Below are 15,241 nucleotides of genomic sequence, written 5' to 3'. Positions count from 1 at the left end.
TACGGGTCACTTAATAAAATGTCTAAAACTTGCTGACAGAGAGGACAGGAGAAGGAGTACAGATACAATTGGCCAGGAATGAATAGTTGTTGTTGGTGATTGTTACACATGAGAATTCAGAAAACTGTCCTCCGCTCTTATATGTGTTTAAAATTTCCTCCACAGTAGGTAGGATATTATTTTCAAGTCCCCTAGGTAAATACAGGTTGCTTATGCTTACAAAGTAGTGTAAAATAGGTATCTTAGTAATTAAGCATATGTACTATCTATATAAATAAATGACTGTTGCTGTGAATAGTGTACAGTTGAGACTTGGAGAGAGCTGCATAAATTGGAGGCGGGAATCAGTGCTTTATTCTGAGGGGGCAGCATGAGGCTAGAGCATGGGTATAATATCCATATGGACAGGCACTGGTAGCTCACATCTGTAATCCTAGCTACTCAGGAGGCTGAGATCTGAGGATCACAGTTCAAAGCTAGCCCGGGCAGAAAAGTCTGTGAGACTCCTATCTTCAATAAACCACTAGAAAACCGGAAGTGGCACTGTGGCTCAAGAGGTAGAGCGCTCGCCTTGAGCTGAAGAGCACAGGGACAGTGTCCAGGCCCAGAGTTCAAGTCCCACAACCACCACCAACAACAAAATAAATAAATAAATAAAATAATATCCTTAGGGTAATGGCAGCTCTTGTGTTCAGTGTTGGTCATCAGCCTTTACCAGTGGAGTCATATCACAGGGAGTAGATGGGTAGTGTCCACAACTTAGACAATGCAGCATCTTGTAACTGAGTGATAATGTAAACAACACACAGGAGAAAGTGGCCCATCACTAGCTATTTTTTTGTCTCAGCACCTATCATGAGGTTGAAAGTTTGAAGGAAAAGTAAAACTACAGTTTGGAATGGATACACTTGGTGAACACTTCATTTTCTCTAGATATATCTTCAGTATAAGGTGCTGGATAACAGATCTAAGAGCTTCAAGTTCGCTTTCCAATACGTAGTCTTTTATAATGTTTTTTTTTTTCAGATTGTGTGTGTGTTGTGTGTGTGTGTGTGTGTGTGTGTGTGTGTGTATGTACACCTGCCTGCACACATTCATGCACCAATACTGGGGCTTGAACTGAGGGCCTGGGTACTTTCCCTTAGCTTTTTTGCTCTTTTTTTGCTGGTTAATTGGACATAAGAGTCTGATAGACTTGCCTCCCTGGGCTGGCTTTGCAGTCCTCAGATCTCAGCCCCCTGAGTAGCTAGGATTGCAGGCATGAGCCATTGGTGGTTGGCTAAGACTCGAATTGCTTCCCCATGCCCTGTGATTCACACTCGCTCACAATCCACTTGCCCAGGTTGAGATTGATAATGTGTACCTGCCAGAAATCCTGCTTTTCAAACTTGAGCATCAGAAACTTTTGGCAGTGTGAATACTGGATGGTGTTCATGATTTTATATTTACAGCACTTCCGTGACAGTGAGAGACTACTAGAGTTGCTTTGAGCACACTAATTTGAAGTCAAGTTAATGTTGCATGCATCATCATTCGGCTCAATATCCTGTTTTTGCAGAATAAGGAAACCCTGTTCCCTACCAGAGAGATTGTAATTATGACAATATTAAAATCTCTCCCTTTATGATCTTGATGGCACAAGAGTTACTTTATTTTGAGAATCACCCGACGCAAGTTGACTGCTCAACCTGAACCAGCATGCCTAGCTTGCTTCCAACCCTTAACAGTTAAAAAAAAAGTTTTTACTATAAAATAGACTTACATATACATGCCACAGAAATTACTGTTTTTTTAAAAAGCAATGTTTGAATTTTCTGTGTTTTCAGGAACTTCAAATGTGTCTCTCCTAGTTTGAAGAACACAATAGTGAGGCCTCCTTCATGTTAAATTGTGGTATTGGAAAGTGTCATGAGAGACTCAATCTGTTTTCATCTTCTTGCTAGGCATTATTAAAGTGAAATTGGTACCTGAAAGAATACTGAAACTATGTGACCCTGTAGTGTCTTTTACCATCACCTAAACGCACGCGCATGTGTGTGCGTGCACACACACACACTTTTTTGTTATTGTTTAGTGTTTGAGAAAGCTCAGAGGAACAAGTGATATATAGATATAGATATCTCTATATCTATATCTGAAACCCAGGTTTGAACTCAAGGCCTTGCATTTGCTAGGCTGGTGCTCTACCACTTGAGCTCTGCCTGTAGCCAAACTTTTGGCTGGTTTGTTAGAGATAAAGTGTAATGGACTTTTCTACCCAGGTGGCTTTGAACTGTAGTCCTCCAAATCTAAGCCTCTCAAGTAGCTAGGATTACAGGTGTGAAACACTTGCTGAGTCTGTTGAGCATTGGAAGCAGTGGGAAAATGATGGATCCTGGCAGGGCCTCTTGCTGCTGCTGCTGCTCCTCTGTTTAGTCAAGGTCTGGTTGTTGAGGGAACCACACAGATAATAGCTTTATTGATATGCAATTTACCCTAGCATTCAATTTATCCCTTTAAAGTACATACTTCTTATCTGGGCACCAGTGGTTCATACCTGCACTGTGCAAACCACTGGCACTGTATTTCTTTCTTCCTCTTCTCTCTACCTCTTCCTCCTCCTCCTCCCTTTTTAATATGTCAGTTGAGGGGCTTGAAGTCATAGCCTGGGCACTGTCTATGAGCTCTTTTGCTCAAGGCTAGCACTCTACCACTTTGAGTACAGCACCATTGCCCGTTTTCTGGTAGTTAATAGAAGATGAGAATCTCAGGGACTTTTCTGCCTGGGTTGCTTTTGAGCCACAATCCTCAGATCTCAACCTCCTGAACAGCTGTAAGTGTGAGCCACCGGCACCTAGCTTCTGTATTTCTTAAATGGATCTTTTAACTTTAGATTTTCTGTATGATAAATATAGACCATACTTAGACAACTCCCAACAGAAAGCATTTGAAGGCTGCTTCACATTCTTTCTACATCTAGTGCAGGTCATTTATTTATTTTTCCTCTAGAGTGCTTAATCTCACTTCTATATTTAAGTTCATGACATCATATTTTAGCTATGAGACAATAATCCTTGTTAAGTACCAGGGTAAGGACACCAAAAATCCATACTATCAAGGTTCATTTTCCTTGGGTTGTTCAGAGCATCAGTTTATTCTCGCACTGTAAATAATTAGTGAGCAAAGAAATTAGAAACTCCCTTGGGATTTTTCCTCCCAAGGTCAATGTTGGAACTTCTCTAATGAAAGAAAGTTGAATGTCACTTTAAGGAAAACTGAAAGCACAGTTGCTCACAAAGTTTGCTTAATGGTCCTGTTAGAAGTGATATCTATGTCTGCCCTTTGAAAGGCTGACAGTGTAACTTAAAAAAAAAAAAACAAAAACAAAAAACCCTGAATCATTACTGGGAGCATGACTCAAATGGTAGAATGCCTGAATGCACCGATCCTAATTTATCTACAATCTGACGCTTCTAGGCCCAATTTATTAGTTTTGGATTCATTTGCTTACCTAGTTTATCTGTATTAGGTTGACAAAAATATATTGAGCCCAGCAATGGTGACTCATGCCTATAATCCTAACTACTCAGGAGGCTGAGGTCTGAGGATCATGGTTCAAAGCCACCAGTCGGGTCAGGAAAGTCCATGAGACTCTTAGCCACTTCACCACTAGAAAACGGGAAGTGGTATTGTAGCTCAAGTGGTAGAGTGCTAGCCTTGAGCAAAAAGAGTTCAGGGATAGCGCCCAGGCCTCAAGTTCAAGCTCCATGACCACTAACACAACAGCAAAAAAGATATACCTGTTGGTATGCTTATATCTAGGCTCTAAATTGGTGTCTCTAGATGAACTGTGTATTGTAGCTCTCAAGGACACTGCTCAGAAGACAAATGTCTGAGTTGATACTCAGCCTCTTTACTTAGTGTGAGGCCTTGGCTTGTTCATTTCACCACTGAGCCTTAGATTCTTACGGGTGAGATGTGCTCCCTAACTTGGGATGAGCTAATCTCCTAACATACTTACAACAGTGCCTGGTTGACCCATACTAACCATTATCATGTAAGATACATATTTCATCAGAATAGAATGAAGCTGATTTCCTTGGTTGAATTTAATTTATTGGCTCACATTCTAAAATGCTTAAGGCTGTAAAAAGCAAAAAGTAATCATACTAAATTGTTCTTTGAGTATTTTATTAGATGTGGACAAGAATACTTTAATTTTTATAAATTTACATGCATCTATGTAATGGTTTTTAAAATGTTGTCTTTTTGTTTTAGCTCCATTATCTGTGCTCCTGCAAACAGACTCTTTATCTATCTATCTATTTTATTTATTTATTTTTAATTTTTTATTGTAAAGATACTATACAGAGGGTTACAGTTACATGAGCAAGGTAATGAGTACACTTCCTATTGAGCATTGTTACCCCCTCCATTGTTTTCCCCCTACCATACCATCCCTTCCCTCCCTACGTTCCCCGAGGTTCTTTTTTTTTTTAAATTGTGATTAAGTAATTACATAATTTCCCAAATTTTACAGTATTGTGGAATGATGATGCTCATTTAAAGTCACAAGTTCATTCTAACTTTCCTGGAGCAAATTGTCTATCACTGTCTATAACATATAATGGTGTTCACATGTTATACACCATACATGTGATCAGCAGCATGGGGATATTTAGTAGTGGTTCGACCAGATGAGTGGGAGTTCTTTGTTTCTTAAGTCCTGTTAATTTTGTCGTATCACCTAACATTTTGGATTTAGTATCCACTTATCAGGGAGACCATGTACCATTTGTCTTTTTGCTCTTGGCTTACCTCACTCAACATGATTCCTTCTAGCTCCATCCATTTCCCTGCAAATGCCATTTCTAATGGCTGAATAATATTCCATTGTGTATAGATACCACAATTTTTGGATCCATTCATCTGTGGTGGGGCATCTGTATATATATATATATATATATATATTTTTTTTTTTTAGAGAGATGAGGGTATGGCTTAGTGGTAGAGTAATTGGCTAGCACTTGCAAGGCCCTGAGTTCAATCCCCAGCACTACAAAAATTTTATACACAGATATTCTGAAAATAAACCCATTATGCCAACCTTACAACATCTGTCTATAATGTAAACTACAACAGCTAGATGGTTAATAGTTTTACTTACATTCACTTAGAAGAATTCAGTGTTCATGTATGTTCAGACTTCCTGTATTTCCAGTTTTAATTCGATGTGATAGAAATAAGTTTTTATGCCCATAGCTTCCTGAATAAACATTGCTCTGTGAATCAGTGCAGGCCTTTTTGCAGTCAAATGCTCTACTACTGTATACCTGCCCTCTTAACAAGTCTTCTTGTTGACATTTCTCTAGCCACCATCAATTTAAATTCGGCCAATGACAGCTGGTTTGGCAGCTTGAAGGACACTATTGAGCATCAGCAGGGAGAAGCAGTTTGGGTCTCTGAAGGAAAGGTATGTGGCCTAGATTCGCTGCTGTGAGGTGAGCGTTTGTGTCTTGAATCTTTCCTCAAGAGGGCAGTGAATGTAGCAACACCATGTCCACTGGAAGTCACGCCAGCCTGTGTGTTCATGAGGTCTGAAACAATGTGAGTTCTCCGACCACGTTAAAAACCAAAAACAAATGAAGGGGACTTTTCAAAAGAAAAGCAGAATGTGATGAATGCAATTCTACATTCACTTCCCTTTTACTTTTAACGTAGTAACTAGTTACTGTATTCCAAGTACGCTAATCAGAGCTTACAAGATCTCATGCTGTGTGTCACAGCTTACTAAGACCATGGGACACTTAGAGTGGAGATGAAAGGCAGGGAAGAGGACCATGGGGGGACAAATACGTTAAAAATCAATACAGAAGACCAAAGCTAGTAGATGTGGAGTTATTTTGGTTAGAACGAGAGGTTGGCAGAGAAGGCTACCTAGTTCTATGAGTTTGGATGGCCCAGCATCTATCTCATGGAAAGAGAGAGAGGGAAAGAAGGAAGGAAGAGCAAGAGAGTTATACAACCTGTAGCTCTCTTTATTCCAGGAGCCTTCAGTATTAGTATTGCATACCGGAGCTGAATTGAGGTTGTGTGCAGGCCTTTAGAGTGACAGCTTTGTCACCAAAGTGACTGACTTCTTGCTCTTTTGGACACTGGCTGTTTTGATGAGGGCATCTAGCATCTGGTGTTACCACGTGCTTAGAGTCTGCAAGGTTTGAGGGTGTCCTCTATCTGGACATTCAGATTTGAAGATACAGCCTCTGCCCACAGAGAGCCTTAAGGAGAGTCTTAAGGATAAGTAGAGGTGTACATAGCATAAGATGGTGTACATTTATCACCAGGAAGACAGGTGCCAAGAGAAAAAGCTAAAGAAGAGCCACATAGGGCAGGAAACTCTCAGCAATCGGAGGAAGGCTGGCTCAGGTGCCAATGGTCTCACAGATAGGCTGGAGGGTCCCCAGTTTGAGTCCCTGCATAGAAGTGGACGTAGTCACAGCATCGGCTCAGAGCCAAGTGATTTCAGAAAAATACAGGTGCCTTCGCTTTGTGGCACATGTCAAGACTTTGGACAACCAGGCCGTGCCCTCAGGGAGTTTCCTTGAGCTTCTTCCCCCCAAGCTCCCAGGAGCCATGTCAGGCCCCACTGACCCTCCGAAACAAATTCCTCTAGATGGAAGGGATGGATGATGATCCTGAAGATCGCATGTCCTACTTAACCGCCATGGGCGCGGACTATCTGAGTTGCGACAGCCGTCTCATCAGTGACTTTGAAGACACCGACGGCGAGGGAGGCGCCTACACTGACAATGAGCTGGATGAGCCAGCGGAGGAGCCGCTGGTGTCTTCCATCACCCGCTCCTCTGAGCCGGTGCAGCATGAGGAGGTGAGGCAAGGCAGGCCCACGCGCTGCGAAGCCACGGGCCAGAGAAGGAGACTGCAGTGTCTCGCTTCCTTCCTCGGCACCGCCGTTAACTCAGGGTGCGGTGGAAGGGATGCGGCAGTTGGAGCAGGTGGCCGTTAGGGAGTACTTCGCTCTGAGTCAGTGCCTGTGAGGTTGTGGTTCCTTGGTTCATGGAACAGAGGACCCAGTAGGTGGCATTGGAAGAGGCTGAGTGGGCAGCAGTCAGCCCTCCCCTGCTCTCAGGTGTGACAGGTGACAGGAATGGCTTTTTGGGGCCAGCTGTGAAAATCACAAGCAGAATGTTCTTTTAAAACACGACGTTGCTATATTTGCTTGTAACCTTTGATTAGACCTCTCTCTCACTCTCTGTACTCTTAGGAACCCTGGCCTTTCTTCTCCATCTGTCTTTAACCTTCTAATCTTGCCATTGCTCGTGAGTGTTTCCCCATCAGTTTCCTTCTCTCTTGTATTTCAATATTTTAAATTGCCTTTGTGATTGATTATGCCTCGGATCACATGGACTATGTACCCGTCAGCTAGTGATTGACAGCTGACAGGTCTTAGAAATTGCATCAATAGGCACTGATTAATTTAGGAGCAGAACGATTTGTTGTTCATCTCAGCGGACACTGGCATAAGATCTTTGTAGAATCAGTGATCCAAACGTGTTTGGGTAATTATTAGTATGGACTTCTTGTTAGCAATTAGGCTCATTCCAGGGAGTGATTTTTTTTTTTGCCATGAAGTACAAACAAAACCCCCAAAATATAATAAGTTGAAGTGGGGAACCCATCACCCCAGTAATACAACATTAGCATATACTAGGCAAGTTATGAAGAGTAACTTCACTTCTGAATCTCTATGATATAAGTGAACTATTGTTTAGAAATAGCAGTGATTATTTTTAACTTTAGGAGGATTTTTTTTTAAGTTGTATTTTAAAGGTAGAGCCCCCTGCCTTGGATGCAGCCAGTTTTATAAACACATCTCAAGCATTGTCTAGTTAAAGGTTCCCTGGTTATTACTCAGCAGATCAATGTCAGAACTTCTCCAGGTTTGCAGAACTCCAGCAAAGCAGGGTTCGGACTTGTCTCTGCCTGGATGTTCTTGTTGTGAATGAATCTTTATGTTTTGTAGAGCATAAGGAAACCCAGCCCAGAGCCACGAGCTCAGATGTGGAGGGCTGCTAGCAGAGATCAACTTAGGGACAATAGCCCACCTCCGGCATTCAAGCCAGAGCCGCCCAAGGTACGTGGCTGGGAAGGAAAAGAAGCTCCAGAGGCCCCAGGGGTGTAGCCCTGAGGAAGCATGCACACGAAATGGTGTTGGTAATGGTTTGACTCCCTGTGTTCGATATTAGATCCTATCAATCCTTTTGGGTTGATGGATAGATTCCTGCATAAGGAAGAGAAAAGTTAGAAAAGAAAGACAACATTAAGAGAGCAGATAGTCTGGTGATGATAATAAGAGTTATCCCCAGGCGCTGGTAACGCATGCCTGTAACACTAGCTACTCAGGAGGTTGAGATCTGAGGATTGAGGTTTGAAGCCAGCCAAAGACAGAAAAGTCCATTAGACCTCTCACCTCCAGTTAACCAACAAGAAAGCTAGAAGTGGAGCTGTGCCTCAAATGGTAGAACAATAGTGAGGGGGGAGGGGAGAAAGATTCATTCATTTATTTGAGGAAGAGTAAAAAATTGACAAATGATGCATGCTAGAATCACCATTCTCGAAATCAGTTTCTCTTTTTCCTGTCAAACGAAAGTTTTCTGCCCACAATCTAACTCAGATATATCAGCAAACAATCAGTACCATTGTTTAGAATGCTTCTCTGTGTGAGGACAACTTCATTTATTGAATTAATAAATTGTCATCCCAAACAGAATCAACATGAAGACACAGTGGGGGGGGGTGCATATATCATATGATTCTTCACCCCGACCCCGTCAGAATCAAAGCTATGACTACAAGTCTTTCTTTATGTGCTGGTCCAAAACAATTTTTTTTCCCTATCTAATTCAGTAATTTAGATGAGAAGAAAATCAGCCAGTTTTATGAGTAATTAGTGAGCTAATACAATGCATCAGGGATAAACTGGGAAGCAGGGCTAGAAGTCTGCTCCAGTACTAAATTATTCAGGGTCTTTTCTATCTCTAGCAATTGCTACTGCCCAGCCCCCGAGTCCAATACCTCTCAACACCTTAAGGTAGGGCTCAGGATGCCCAGCTAAGGGCCATTTGCCCCTGCCATATTTGATTCCTTGCCAGAGTGGTATTTGTTGATCATCTTTGGAAACTGATCAGGAAATGGAGTGTGTTAAATCACTAATGTAGATTAAAAAAAAATAATAAGACTCAAAAACCCCAAGGAAAAACATGTCATTGTTCTTCACAGGCTAAAAGCCATAACAGAGAAGATTCTTATGACTTCTCCAAATCCCAGGAATACAAGCCAAACTTCGCAGCTGGGAATGAAGTTCTCACGTCTACCAAAAGTTGCCCTCCCCCAGTCGCAGCGAAACCGGCCTTTGGTCGACCTGTCCTGAAGCCTTCCACTCCCGTCCCTTCCCCTGAGGGCGGAGAGGCAGAGGAGAGTAATGACGAGCAAGAAAACACTCCCAAATCAGTCCTGGGCAAAGTCAAAATATTTGAGAAGATGGACCACAAGGCCAGGCTGCAGAGAATGCAGGAGCTCCAAGAAGCCCAGAATGCCAGGGTAATTCTTTATAAATTACTACACAGTCACAGCTTATCCACAGGAAGAGATTGAAACCACTTGATTGGGCTAGGATGTCACTCCGTGGCAAAGCACTTGTCCTGGGTTCGATCTCCAATACCCAAAAGAAAAGAAAAAAAAATACTATTAAAAAAAATCAATGTAAATTATTTGATTGATTTCAGTGCAGTGGTACACAGTCCTCTTGCCCAGACAAGACAGAAATGATCAGGTGCACAGTACTGGGTGTGCCGATTTCAAATCCATTTTCCTTCCACTCAACAAGCCCTAGCTGACAAGATGAATAGGAGCCTGCTCTCCGTACTTTATTTACAGTACTGGGGCATGAACCCCCCAGTAGGGTAGCTGGAGACCATGCGAGGAATTGGGCGGGGCCTCATTCTCTCTTTCTTGGTGCTCTTTCCTCATTATCACAGCTGGAAATTGCTCAGAAACATCCGGATATCTATGCGGTTCCGATCAAAGGGCCCAAGCCAGAAGCCGGCCTGCCCAACTACATGAGGTAAGAGTGTACAGGGAAAGCCCCCAAAGGCTGGGCCCTCTCTGCCATTTGGACTTGAAGAGAAAGAATTTTCTGTTTTAGGGTTTCTGAGTGACAGGTGCTACTCTCTTTACCCAGTGTCACCTTTAAATTGTCCAGATAACAGAATCAAAATCCACGATCATTTTCCTCTTGGCAGGTGCCTTGTGGTGGATGGAGCCCAATTGTGTTAGGTTGCATTAGGGCCACAGAGGAACAGAAGTCCTAGAACTTAGGCCTGTTTGGTCACTGTTTTCTGGCTGTCAACCAAGTTCTTCCATTTTTCTTTGCTTTTTTGTATCACCAGCATAGTCAGGCCACTGTGCTGAGCTGAGTTCGAAGGTACGGTCACAAGCAGCTGACCAGCATAGGTAAGACAGAGTAGGAGTTAGCCCAGCTCTTCCTCTGGACGTCTTAAGTTGCATGGTTTCCCGCCTCTGGGATTAGAAAAGAAATAAAGCACAAACTCTTGTTTGTTTGTTTGTTTTGTTGGTCGTGGGCCTGAACTCTGGGCCTGGGCGCCGTCCCTTAGCTCAAGGGTAGCACTCTACCACTTGAGCCACAGCACCACTTCCAGCTTTTTCTGCTTATGTGGTGCTGAGGAATCAAACCCAGGGCCTCATGCACATGAGGCAAGCACTCTACCACTGAGCCTCCTTCCCAGCCCTTTTCCATTTCTGTTTTTTTTCTTTTTTCTTTTGACACCTAGCCTTTTAATCACATATTCTTGAAGCCATTCTGACCACTACTAGGTTTTCAACAGAAAACTGGAGGCATGGGCAGAGATGTAGGGTGGCAAAGCCCTTGCCTAGCAAGCGCAATGTCCTGGCTTTGATCCCCAGTACCAAACAGAAAAGAGAAAACTAGAAGCATTTTTGCTACCCAGGGAACAGCAGCCGTTGACCAGGTTGATGTGGCAACAAGGAGGCCTTGGCATAATCACTAACGCTGGCAGAGCACCTCACTGGGTGAGGGTAGCACAAAGCTGGGGATCCTCCAGCCAGTAGGGAACTCTCAGGTTAAGGGAGCTTGTGGCTTGCTTCCTCACTCACTACCCAAGTGAGTGACCTTGAGTGACCTTGGCCCGTTTGCTGTCCTGTCCCCACTACCACCTGAACCTGGTTGATGGCAGAGAACGCTCAGGGATCTGAAAGTGGTCTCTGAAGCTGGCGTTCGTGGCTCACACCTATAATCCTAGCTATTCAGGAGGTGGAGATGGGAAGATCATGGTTCAAAGCCACCCTGGCCAAAAATAAAAAATAAAAAGCTCGAAGTGGAGCTGTGGCTCCATTGTTAGAGTTAGGGTTAGAGTTAGGTTAGGGTGCTAACCTTGAGCTAAAATATAAAAAAGTTAAGGTTTAACAACACCCAGGCCCTGAGTTCAAGCCCCAAGACCAGCACAAAAAATAAAAACAAGAAACAGACACTTACCCTGCTGGAGCGAGTGGCCAGCCGTTCTTCCCCCTCCTCCCCCTGGGGGTGCTGGAGGACTGGCAGCGCCCTCGGACTCGTGTAACCCCCTCACCTGTCAGTTCCAGACCCCCTGAGCCACAGAAAGGACCCTCCAGGCTTTACCAGGACACCCGGGGAAGTTTTGGCAGTGACCCCGAGGAGCAATATCGCCAGCAGCTGGCTGACCAAACAAAACGGGGTTACTACAACTCGCCCTCCAGGTACCGAGACACCGAATTATAGATGGGGTACCATGGACATTCGTGTGGCATCCGATGGACATTCCTTCCTGTGAGGCCTCCCGAGGAGAACTTCTCCAGTTCAAGGGCACTGTGGAGATGGGACGGGGCTAACTGTAGGCGCTGTTGATGCCACTGGGATAGCGCAGTTTGTTACAACATGGCTCTGTGTGTGTGTGTGTATGTGCATGTGTCTGTGCGCACGTGCGCGTGCACACGGCGGGGAAGCTCAGAATTAAGAACACCAGCACAGTCTGATACTGTCACTGACTTGGCTTCTGTGGACCAAAATCTGTATTAATCCTTTGTGAATTTTTAAATATGTATATTAAGGAGCAATAACTTCTTCCTCATTCACGGCTGCCTTCTAGCGCTGTTTCACTGTGAGGCAGATGTGAAAAGAGAAATTAAAAAACAAACTGTTGGATTCAGATTGTTTAAAGAAGTATTTTATGACAACTCTCTTAAGTGCCTTTGATGCGAAGTGTCTTTAAATTCTCTTCCTTTGAAGCTCTATGCAAAGCCATAGTGGACTAAAACTTTATTTTGACTAAATTTTGATACCAGTTTAATAGCTGTGTTTCCCCCCTGCCCCGCATCCTCTTCAAAGCATTTGTCTTTGTGATATTTTCCGTAAATTTTGATTGTACCCAGAAGAGTTGTACTTGGTAAGTCTGGCTGCGAGTGCTAATAAAAAAGCAGACCACTAGCAGACCCAGAAAATAGGGAGATTTTTGGTGTTGTTTGTTTAAAACAATATTCTATCCCAAAGCTGATACTTGAGAAAAATGTATTTTATTTCCACAAGTGTATGGATCTACAGCAGTTTTATAATTTAATAAACGGAGTACCTTGCATTAAATAAATTTGCTTTTTGGTGAATTTCTACACTTCTTTCATTTGGGGGGGACAGTGTTGGGCAAGAACCCAGGGCTTGAGCTTTCTAAGTGTATGTTCTACACCTGAGCTACACCTCCAACTGCCTTCTGATTTGGGGGGCTGGAGGGAATGGAGGCATGTATTAAATCAGAAAGAATGACACTGCCCCATTTGTAAGGAAATGGAAAGACTTGGAAAAAATCAGATTAAATGAAGTAAGCCAGACCCAAAGAAACAAAGGTCCCTTGGTTGCACTTATTTGCAATTAGTATACGTCTATGATAATCTTAGCAGATAAGCAGACTAGCTCAATAGCTATGTACATTTGACCATGTAAGAGGTTGCTAAGCGAAATGAACTCCAAGATATGGTCATAAGAAATTTTTATTTGTTGTTGTTGTTTTTAATGTACTATGTGATTTTTTTTGTTTCTTTTATATGTTTTTTTTCCCCTTATGGTATATCTTCTGTTGTTATTGTTTGATTTTGATACCCTGATAATGTATATACAGTTATTTGAGTTAGGGAAGGGAAGGGGAACAACAGAACAGTGAGATAGAGGACAAGGGGGAACCAATGCAACAGTGATATTCACAAGACAATATATTGGAAATGATCTTACAACTTGGGGGAGGTTGGGGGGAAGGAAAGTAGGAGGAAATTGAGGGAAGGGGTAACAAGGTTGACAAGAAATGTATTCATTACCTACATTACTTATATAACTAAAACTCCTATGTACACCACCTTGACAATTAAAAATTTAAAGCCGGGCGCCAGTGGCTCATGCCTGTAATCCTAGCTACTCAGGAGGCTGAGATCTGAGGATCGTGGTTCAAAGCCAGCCCAAGCAGGAAAGTCCAGCAACTCTTTATCTCTAATTAACCACAAACCAGAAGTGGCACTGTGGCTAAAGTGGTAGAGTGCTAGCCTCGAGCACTAAAGCTCAGGGACAGTGCTCAGGCCCTGAGTTCAAGCCCCCAGTAACCACAAAAAAAAGGAGGAAGAGGGGGAGAAGAAGAGAAGGAAAAAAGAAAATGCTCGCTACCCATAACTTCAGCCCTTATCATTTTGATAATTCTCCCTCCCACTAAATACTCATGAATACCTATGAGTGATACTTGAGGGTACATTGTATTTGCAGTTTAGTTTTCTGTTTTTTTCTGAGAAATACTCTATTAATAATGTGCCTTTCTTAGGGGTTGGTTGCTCATGACTATAATCCTAGTTAGGAGGATCACAGTTCAAACTAGCCCAGGGCAGGAAAGTTCAGAGACATAAATGAAAAAGCCAAGTGGGAGCCTGGGGCCTTGAGTTCAAGCCCTAGCATCGACATACACACACCGAAAATTAGCTCATGTACAGAACAGTGAAGAGAACCTTGTGGTCAGCTACCTTTCCCACCAGCATAGAAATGGTTTGCCATTCTCTATCAGACTAAGATCTACATATTTAACAGGTAATTCATTTACTCTAGGAGCTTTGATCAGTTATGGTTCACTAAACAGCCATTATGACAGTTACTATGTTTAATCCAACTCTTTTGTAGATCATTAGAAAGATTAATTCTTTAAAGTTGGGCTCTAATGGAGAGGCATGGTAAGTCATTTAAAATGAATTGAATGTCTCTGTGCAAATAAAATACCATGGAATGACCATGCCCCGCTCCCCACCCCCACACACCCTGTAAACATTTACATGGTAAATTCTCTGACTTGCATGATTCTTCATGGGGCTTGATCTCTGGGCCTGGGTGTTGTCCCTCAGCTCTTCAGCTCAAGGTGGGCGCTCTACCACTTGAGCCACAGTACCACTTCTGGTTTTCGGAGTGGTTTATTGGAGATAAGAGTCTCACGGACTTTCCTGCCCAGGCTGGCTTTGAACCACGATCCTCAGATCTCAGCCTCCTGAGTAGCTAGGATTATAGGCATGAGCCACCGGTGCCGGGCTGGTATGTTCATTTTATAAGTAACACACAGCTCAGCCACTGCCTCAGAGTCCTGCCACTAAGAAATCACAGAGATGATTTGGATGCAGCTTTCTGCTTCTGAATCTAGTGCTCTTCTTTCCACATAGAGAGGATTTCTCCAAATAATTTGTTGAGCATGCTGTATGGGTTTCTCTTTAAAAACTCAGGAGGCTGAGATCTGAGACTCACAGTTAGAAGCTAGCCAGGCAGGAAGTCTGTACTCTTATTTCCAATTAACTACCAGAAAACTGGAAGTGGTGCTGTGGCTCAAAATAAATACCCTGTTTATTTATGCTCATATTGAGGTTTGGACTCAGTGCTTGGTCTTTTCACTTGAGAGTGGAGCTCAACTCCATGGGTCATACTTCTATTCCAGGCTTTTCGCTATTGTCGAGTGTCTAGAGAATTTGTCTGCTTGGACTGCCTTTAAATCTTGGTTCTCAGGTCTCAGCCTCCTGAGTAGCTAGGATTACAGGCTTGAGCCACCAGCATCCAGCTTCGTCCCCTCATCTTAAGTAGTCACCATGGTACCTGCCTGTAATCCCAGCTGAAGAACTGATAGGTCTG

At 43.1% G+C, this 15,241-nt stretch overlaps 1 protein-coding gene across 4 annotated transcripts in view; it reads left to right on the top strand.

Annotated features, from left to right (window-relative positions):
- The window catches only part of Tjp2 (tight junction protein 2), a 91,976-nt gene extending 79,290 nt beyond the window's left edge, over positions 1 to 12,686 (top strand). For 2 of the 4 annotated variants that reach the window (XM_013018466.1, XM_013018463.1), the window contains exons 18-23: positions 5,352 to 5,452; positions 6,653 to 6,865; positions 8,021 to 8,131; positions 9,277 to 9,597; positions 10,035 to 10,120; positions 11,671 to 12,686. In XM_013018466.1, the coding sequence (XP_012873920.1) occupies positions 5,352 to 5,452; positions 6,653 to 6,865; positions 8,021 to 8,131; positions 9,277 to 9,597; positions 10,035 to 10,120; positions 11,671 to 11,833 (995 nt within the window). In that variant the 3' untranslated portion in view covers positions 11,834 to 12,686. The remainder of the gene's footprint in view (positions 1 to 5,351; positions 5,453 to 6,652; positions 6,866 to 8,020; positions 8,132 to 9,276; positions 9,598 to 10,034; positions 10,121 to 11,670) is intronic. The other 2 variants (XM_013018465.1, XM_013018464.1) reach the window with 2 other exon arrangements.
- The last annotated feature ends 2,555 nt before the right edge of the window (positions 12,687 to 15,241 follow it).

The sequence above is a fragment of the Dipodomys ordii genome, unplaced genomic scaffold (genome assembly GCF_000151885.1).
Source record: "Dipodomys ordii isolate 6190 unplaced genomic scaffold, Dord_2.0 Scaffold40, whole genome shotgun sequence".
In the NCBI taxonomy this organism is placed as follows: domain Eukaryota; kingdom Metazoa; phylum Chordata; class Mammalia; order Rodentia; family Heteromyidae; genus Dipodomys; species Dipodomys ordii.
This window is presented reverse-complemented; position numbering and strand designations above follow the sequence as displayed.